Raw genomic sequence first — 8,560 nt, 5'->3', positions numbered from 1 at the left:
ACCCTCAAAGGGCTGTGTACCTTAAATAACTTTTTAAACTAGAACAATAAATTAAAAAGGCTGGATGCTGATTGTACAGCAAAAGATAGCCAGCATAGTGCCTACATAGTAGTGTAGGTATACCTGACAAAATGATCAATGACTGGACTTAAAGGTCTTTAGCGTGGATCACCTCTATGTCCACTGGTTGGCAGCCTGAGCCTGGCTTACACTCTTAAAAAAAGAGGTTTCTAAATGGTTCTTGGCTTGGATGTACGGGTCAGGCAATTGAATAACTTCTACATGATGAGGAGGTTCTTTAAACTTTGAAGTGGTTCCTATAAGGCATCACTCCAAAAAACATATTTTGTGTTTGTGAGCCTTGGTTTAGAATTGCTCACTAGAGTGACCTCAGACCACCAAATGGCGTCTCATTAATCAATTTCTTTCAGTCGCAGGTACAGAGCTGAGGGCAGTAATTCTGGGATGGCACAAGGCTGGAAAGACTTCGGTGATCAACACCATATTAGGACCCAGTGTGGCTGTGTCAGTTAGTGGTCAGTGTGTGAAGAAAGAGGGATATGTTAATGGAAGGAAAATCGCGCTGGTTGACACGCCTGGCTGGTGGAAAGACTGCAGTATAAGAGATTCACCAGAGCTTTCCAAACAAGCAATAATGCGTAGTGTATCTCTGTGCCCTCCAGGGCCTCACGCCTTTCTCCTGGTCATTGAGGCAGATTTGTCATTCAAGCAAAAGCACATGGAACCACTAGTGCACGCATGGAGCTTTTGAGTGAGAGAGTCTGGGCACATACCATAGTGCTCTTCACAGGGGGCGATTTACTGACAAACACGAGCATTGAGCAGCGTATACAAAGAGGAGGGGAAACCCTCCAGAAGCTTTTAAAGAAATGTGGGAACAGATATCATGTTTTTGATAATGTTAACACAGGCAATAGCGCTCAAGTCGAGGAATTATTCGTGACAATAGATGATTTAGTGAGGCAAAATTATGGCAGACATTTTGAGATTGATCTGGATGTTCTAGAAAGACTTCAAAGAAACTGGGAGGAAATTCAGAGAAGAGCAACTGCAAGGCAAACCAAGGTATGGGATGAAAGGTCCTTGATTAAAGATAAAGGTAGGTTTATTTACAGTCAACATTTCTCTGAAGAGCTGTTTGGTTTCATATTTTGGCATGTCATGTACTAAATTAAGTTCTCCTTTGCCCTCATATGAATCCATTTGAATCTAAGCTTATGTACGTCATCTTGAAGAGCTAAGAATGGTCCTCTTGGGTTGGGTGATGTCTGGGAAGAGCTCAGCAGGAAACACCATACTGAAGCAGGAAGGGTTTATGACAGGAGAGCGAACAACAAAGTGTATAAGAAGGTTTGGAGATGTGGCTGGAAGAAAGATGGCTGTATTGGACACGCCTGGTTGGTTGAAGTACTTCTCGTCCAAATTCAATGAAAGGGTCCAACCCACAGTCCTTGAGGGTGTCTCACAATGTAAGAAATTCCCCCATGGCGTGCTCCTGGTGCTTCCTGCAGATTCATCCTTTAAGGAGGAACAGAAGAAGATCATTGAAGAAAACATGGCCATCTTTGGTGAACAAATATGGAGACACACCATTGTGCTTTTCACGTGGGGTGATTTTCTTGGTGACGCACTGATCGAGCAGCACATTGAGAGTGAAGGCGAGGCCCTGCAGTGGCTGATAGACAAATGTGGAAACAGATATCGTGTCTTTGACAATACAAAAAGGGGTGATGATGCTCAGGTCACTGAGCTGTTGGAGAAGATTGAAGAAATGGTGGCTGGAAACTGTGTGTTCTGTCCTGATGTTACAAAGTTAAGTGAAATGAAGGCTGAGCTACTGCTTGATACTTCTGAAGATACCTTGAAGTTAATAAAGGAGGAATGGAACAGAAAAGCTATGAAGTTCAGAGAAAATGTAGAAAAATTACTGGCAGAAGACACTTGGGCACTACCCAAGAAAAGTAACAAAAGCAGGACACCTCCTCCTACCTGTAAGTTAGAACAGTTAATATGGTTTTTTTTTTCTCAGTTTTGTGTTTTCATTTGTTTCATTTGCAGTAAAATGAATATGTTTTATTTGCAGTTAGTGAAAAGGATGTATCCACTGATACTATTGAAGCGTGTTGGCCTGTATGTGAGATGGATATTGCATCAAAGAAAAAAAGGAAACATCTGGGCTATACTTCCGAGGTATAAAGATACAGGGGTTTGATATTCCACCAAATACACTATATGATCAAATGTATGTGGACACCCCTCCTAATTATTGAGTTCAGGTGTTTCAGCCATGCCCATTGCTAACAGGAGTGTAAAATAGCACATAGCCTTGCAATCTTCATAGACAACAGTTTGGGAGAGGCCCCTAAAGTGTATTGACTGTGCCCCTGTGCACATAGAGAGGTCCATAAAGACAAGTTTGGTTTGTAGTAACTCCAGTGGCCTGCACTCACAGAGCCCTGAACTCAAGCCCACTGAACACCTTTGGGATGAATTAGAATGTCAACTGTGAGCCAGGCCTTCTTGTCCAACATCAGGGCTTGACATCACATTGCTCTTTTGACAGAATGTGCACTAATTCCCACAAACACACTCCAAAAGCCTCTGCAGAGCCTTCCCAAAAGAGTGAAGGCTGTTATAGCCGCAGGAGGAAAACTGCATGTTAATGCACAAGATTTTGGAATTGGATTTCCAATAATCTTATATAGGTATGATAGTCAAGTGTCCACATACTTTTGGCAAATAGTGTAGCATGCACTGTATTCTCAATATAAGAGTAAGTATATTTAAATAGGTTTAAACTCTCTGGTAACATACTGTGGCGTCAGAGCCAGCCTGAGTTCTGTTTAGTTTAAAAATGTTTTAATGCTAAGCTTAGTTATTTATTTCAGTAAAAATGCTTAGACTGTTCATAACTGTTTGTTTGGAGGCTTTTGGACAAACTTTACAGAACATTCAACCTACCGAGAAATTGTAGCAAACAACTGTTTTGTCAAAACACATATTCACATTGGACCACTACAATATTTGCTTAGAGAGACTATACAGTGTTGAGTTTAAAATGCTACTGTTTTAGCTAATTAGGTTGAAAATGTTAAGGATTTTCCACCAACTGAGCTGTTGTGATTCTAGAGGTTTGCACTACGCCTCTATAGGGCAAAATAGTCTGGACAGGCTACAATGCCTCAACAGATCAATGAGATATGCCAAAGCTCGACCATTAAGGGCTGTAATCGTCATAAGCAAGATCTTGTAGTCAATACAGAACTTAACAGGAAGCCAGTGTCAACTGAATAAGACCAGATGAATATGCCCAAACTTTCTTTTCCTGATAAGCAAACAACAGCACAAACTGCTAGTCCCTATTTCCTCTGGATTCTTGCAAAACCTCCATAATCTCCTCCCCATATGTTAATCCTTGTTTGATAATACAGGGTCTGGGCATAAAGACACAATAAAATTCCACCATAAAACCCAAGCTGAATTCTCAGTGCTTCTGATTTATCAGAAAAAGTCCTTTTTAGCACATCTAATCTGGGTCACCCAGTCAATTGGGTACTGAAGATCACTATTTCATTGATGTGATTTCTGTGCTTCTTCTCATTCCTACCCAAACATAGGTCAGTGATAACCTCACAGAGCAGCTTCTATCACTTCTGGAGAGAGAGTGGAGCAGACAAGAGGCAATGGTGATGGAGAAAGTGCGTGCAACTCTTCTTAAAGCCAACGGTGGGTTACAGTTTGAATACAAGCAATAAATAATGTTATAATAAAGTTCAAAACATGCAATAAGCAGATACAGATGCTAAGGAATGTACAGATGCTAGTAAATACAATCTCTACAGAGGTCTCTTCTGAAGTGGATGAAGATGAGATCCATGCATCGATGGCCAAAGTGCTTTGGTGGATTCCAGCCTGTGAAATTGGCAAAGACCTATACAGAAGCAGTGATGTGTATGAGGATGTAGAGGATGTATCCTCACAGAACTAGGCCATTTTCTGACCAATGGATTTGTCCTCTGTGTACTGGTATGCTAGCTAGTAGATACTGTCTTTGACAGCCAATGCTCTATAAGTTAAACATGACAACACAGTGAAAAACAATCAAATAGAAGAGTTAACTTTACTATTGCTTCCATCTTGTCTTGATGTGTCTCAGCTATCTAGGTCTCCAATACGTATATCTATGTCTTGTTTCGCCTACCGAGGTAGACAAGGTACCGGGTATACAAAATATCCAGACAGACCCTTGAGTGAATTCAGCAACTTTAAGGTACAGCTATTGTTGGCAATGGCTTTCAGTAGTGCACATGCACAACTTGTATAATCTTCAAAAAAGAAAAGTGCTGCCAATACAGTGGGACACTGTGGAGCTACCACAAATGAGCTTAAAGTCATCCTGCCCAATGCCAAGCATCATCTAGAGGGGTATAAAGCCCCCTGCATTGGGCTGTGGAGCAGTGGAACTGCACTCTCTGGACTAATGGAGGTCCATGCAATACCTTTAGGATGAGCTGGAGTGATCCAGAACTGATCATCCAATATCAGTACCTGACCTCACTAATGTTCTTGTGGCTTCCCAGAAGAGTAGAGGACAAACTCCCTACAATATCCTTCATTTTAAACGCTGGACAAATAGGTGTTTTTTGGATACGTATGTACTGACCTACATTTAGTATATGATTCATGCTTAAAGTTTTTGTTTATCAAACATGCAACTTTAAATTGTAATCTCATACCTATTAATAATGTAACTCATACTGAAACAATCATGGTAAGCTAATACCTTGTTTTCTTATGTGTTTTTGGTTTTATTTGGGAATGCTATGTGAACTGAGCATTATTTAATGTGGTTAAAAAATTAAGTGATAAAAATTAAGTGATTTTTTTCTATTGGTCTGCTTATCATGAAACTTTCACACAATGTAAGAGACAGCTGGTGTTTTCAAATTATAGTAAAAAACATAAAACAACCAAAATACCAAATACCAAGATACAATGTTTGCCATTAAACACTTTGGGTGTTTGGTTCCTATGACTCTGAGTCTGTAAGTTTCTTTCATATCAAACCACTCCAAATAACTGTTTATATCTAAACCAGCAGTTCCCAAACTGTAGTACACATAACCCCAGGGGTACGGGTAGTGAAGTTAGGGGTACGCAAAAAAATTCTGACAGTTGACGTTTACACTTTTTTTAATCTTCATTTCATTTCAGCCGGCCACGCGATTACACAGATACTTCCTGATACAGACAACACAGACGACTCTGCAGCTCTGCACTCCACTCCACTTACAAACTCTGGCCAATGCCAGATTTCTGGATAGCAGCTCTGCTGTATAACTGTACATGAGCGATGAGTTAGCAGGATATTTATAATTCCCAGAACATGACAAATGCGCGTTCTTTATTATTATTTGTGTAAAGCCTGTATTGGAAAAGTAGGTGCGTCTCTCCGGTTCCTTCTGCGTGTCACTTAAGAAATTAAGACCCCGTTTACACCTGTTCACTTCAAGTGACTACTATCTGGATTCTATCCTGATAAGATTTTAGGCACATGCATTTACACTTGGTAGTCAAATGCATCTTCGGTCCGACTGAAATCGGATTGCTGTGTGGGATGGTATATGCAAATCCGCTTGTTACGCAGCGAGCAATTACCAATTGTTTATTCGTTTAGCCTCTTCCTGTTTTGTCCTGGGCAGCACAATGGGGCACAAGGGGAACTTCCTCTCTCTCCACGATGCCGGCCCACTAAACTCTCCTCTGCTCACCACGGCACTTCCACACTGAGGCCTTCAACAGTTTTGCTTCTGCTGGCACCGCCGCTGTGCCTCGCCATGCCACCTCAAGCACTGAACCTTACCGTACTGACCTAGCCACTACGCTTCCCTGCACCAGCCCTGTCGTCAGGCCTTCCTTCCCCGGCTCCGCCGTCGAGTCTTACCATGCCTTACAGTGCTGTCCCCATCATCATGGCCTTTCGTCAGGCTTTGCCTCTCTTGCTGCTCACTCTTGAATTTGTGGAGGCATCATTTGTCACCATTTCTCACAGCTGACCATTAAAGGGAGGGGGCTATGTAGTGACCTGCTACTGGCCACCAGACGCTCATGAGGAAGATCATGTGTACATGCCACATGAATGCTTGTTGGGGGGGGTGCTATCCCACTTCTAACACCAGTGTAGCATCTGCATAGAATAAGATCCAAGGCACACCATGATTCCACCACAAGAAATACTTTTTATTAAACACCTGGACTGAAAAGCACATAAAGAAGCAAGAACCCAAGGGGGAGATCACCACTAGACATACACATCACCCTCACGATCACCACCAACCCACACTAACTAAACCCACTCCCAGACACAGAACACCACAATATACACATACCCCTTACCTTTAACTGACAAACAACAACACAGCCAACACAAATAGTCCCTTTTCTGGAGGACACACCTCCCCTGATCCTCCTGGCACAACCATCAGCATTGGCATGCCTCACAAGTGTCTAGAGGCCAGCCCCAGACAATGGCAGGTTGCTACAATACAGTCAATATTACATAGCAATGTTTAATGCAGAAACCTTTTTGTATCATAAGTGTCATTTGTTCATCCAGTTACTATTGCTAGCATGCTAATGTTATGTTAGCGCTAAGCTAACGGTGCTGTACAATAATGATTTATTGCAGCTTTTAAATAACCACAGACATTTGAGGTTTGTAATAGATATTCAGTTAACAGTTAATTCTGTATTTTGCAGTTTTCAGTAATGATCTGACATTAAAAATATTAAATATAGGCCTGTTAATAAGAATCAGTTGACAGCATCATGTTATCTCCATGTGCTTGTATGGGGGTCCCATGTTGGCTGGCTACTCCAGCGCTGACTGGCTGCTAACTTACTCACCATAGTGAAGCAGATGCTAGCTTTGAAGGCAACATGTTTGGTTTAACAGTTCTTCTTTTGGAAAGAATTCTAGTTTGGTGATGTGCTCTTGCACACATTCATTGTAGATCATACACATCTCTTGTGTCTTTGAGAAATGAGTAACAATTCACTCTTTCCACCAATCTCTTGATGATTTTAGATTTACAAGCATGCATATTGTAAAGATTTTCAGAGGTATCCTGGGCATAGTTACAGTTGCTAGGCTATGAAGGACCAACTGGGTGAACCAATCTGCTTCAGTGCTATCCTGGGGTAGACCAGTGCTGCATTTCTAGTTAGGAATACCAAAAACATTCCCTGAAGTTGTTTTAGAGCATCTATTTTACCTAACAGACATAATGTCGAAAGTTTGTTTTCAGGAACACCACAGAATTTTGATGTTAAGACATTCAGATGGTCCAAGTGGTTAATTGGGGGTCTGCATTTCTGGGTGGTGGTGCAGTTTGCAGCCATCACTATTGCCAAGTGAAACTGAAAGTATGGCAGGAACAGCAATGTTATGAGCATAAACCGTTTAAGGAAGTGCAGTGCTTCAAAGAACATGGCTTCATAATCACTGGTTGATAAAGCCCAGTTCTTATTGTTGGAATCTGTGCCTTCAACTAAAGATGAAGAATTGCTAATTGAACATCACGGGGCTACTACTCTGTCATTAGCCAGGCAGCAGTTTAGTCTCACTTTAACAGTGAGTCTCACTTTAGACAGTTTAGACCACGTCAGTTTACGTCATGATCAGCTGAAACAAAACACTGCAAAACAACAATATATTTTGCCCTATAAAAGCTTAAGTTTACGTAGCTTTTTAAATGCACAGCCTATTTATTTCAGGCCTAACCTAACACAGCAATGTAAATTAGACAGAGTCTGTGTATGTCATCTGGCCTAACTGTGTACAGTGCTATTTCTTTTATTTCTATTATGCTACTCATAATTTAAAACATACTCACTCACTCAGAGAAGTATCCATGGCATTTTTAAATTATTAGCTGACATGAAACTGGACAACATTGAGTGGATGGAATAAGTTGACTCGAGGAAGGGGTTTACAGTGGAGTGCTACTTGGTGAGTGAGGTGACCCTGTGCACTGGTATCTGTTGATGGCTCTCCAAAAGGCCCACTTCACCTGAGGAGCAACGATTTAACAGAAGCCATGAGTTGCTGCCTTGAAAAGCCTGAGGCCTCTTTGCTTGCCTCAACATTGGACTGCGAACCAGCCCACAGAGGCCAAGCAATAATAACATAAACACAGATCATCTTAACGCTTCATCTGGTTGAGTTTGGTATTTCAATGTGCTTAATTAAGCAATATAGCATAAAATGTCCTGAAGTCCTAAAGCAGTATGATGGAAGGTATATGGGACTAGGTATGGAATATTAAAATATATGAGCTGAAAATGCCTTTTTATTATATTAATCTTGCCTTAATCTTAAAGTAAAACCATATCTTTAGCAAGTTTAAGGTAATCCTCATTTAACCTTGATATGAAGCATCTAGTGGAAAATGTATGATTTTTAATGACACAGTAATTCAGTTTAGGTTAAACTGCTGGTGCACTTTAAGCTGGAGCTTTCAAGGACACAACAGAGTTG

At 41.1% G+C, this 8,560-nt stretch overlaps 1 protein-coding gene across 1 annotated transcript; it reads left to right on the top strand.

The window, feature by feature from the left end:
* The first annotated feature begins 648 nt into the window (after positions 1–648).
* Positions 649–4,684, top strand: LOC118819532 (GTPase IMAP family member 8-like). Its single transcript, XM_036587375.1, has 5 exons — positions 649–1,120; positions 1,236–2,012; positions 2,105–2,211; positions 3,639–3,747; positions 3,864–4,684. The coding sequence occupies exons 1-5, from the start codon at positions 760–762 to the stop codon at positions 4,007–4,009; spliced, it is 1,500 nt and encodes a 499-aa protein (XP_036443268.1). The 5' UTR covers positions 649–759; the 3' UTR covers positions 4,010–4,684.
* Positions 4,685–8,560: the final 3,876 nt, after the last annotated feature.

Source organism: Colossoma macropomum, unplaced genomic scaffold (assembly GCF_904425465.1).
Source record: "Colossoma macropomum unplaced genomic scaffold, Colossoma_macropomum, whole genome shotgun sequence".
Classification (NCBI taxonomy): Eukaryota; Metazoa; Chordata; class Actinopteri; order Characiformes; family Serrasalmidae; genus Colossoma; species Colossoma macropomum.
Note: the sequence above shows the minus strand (reverse complement) of the source record. Positions and strands in the feature narration are given on the sequence as shown.

Bases quoted from the DNA above. Each gene is read 5' to 3' on its own strand.
- LOC118819532 (XM_036587375.1), top strand. From the start codon at position 760: ATGGAGCTTTTGAGTGAGAGAGTCTGGGCACATACCATAGTGCTCTTC. The intron at 1,121-1,235 runs GTAGGTTTATTT...TTTGAATCTAAG, and splicing joins GTCCTTGATTAAAGATAAAG to CTTATGTACGTCATCTTGAA. The intron at 2,013-2,104 runs GTAAGTTAGAAC...TTTTATTTGCAG, and splicing joins CAGGACACCTCCTCCTACCT to TTAGTGAAAAGGATGTATCC.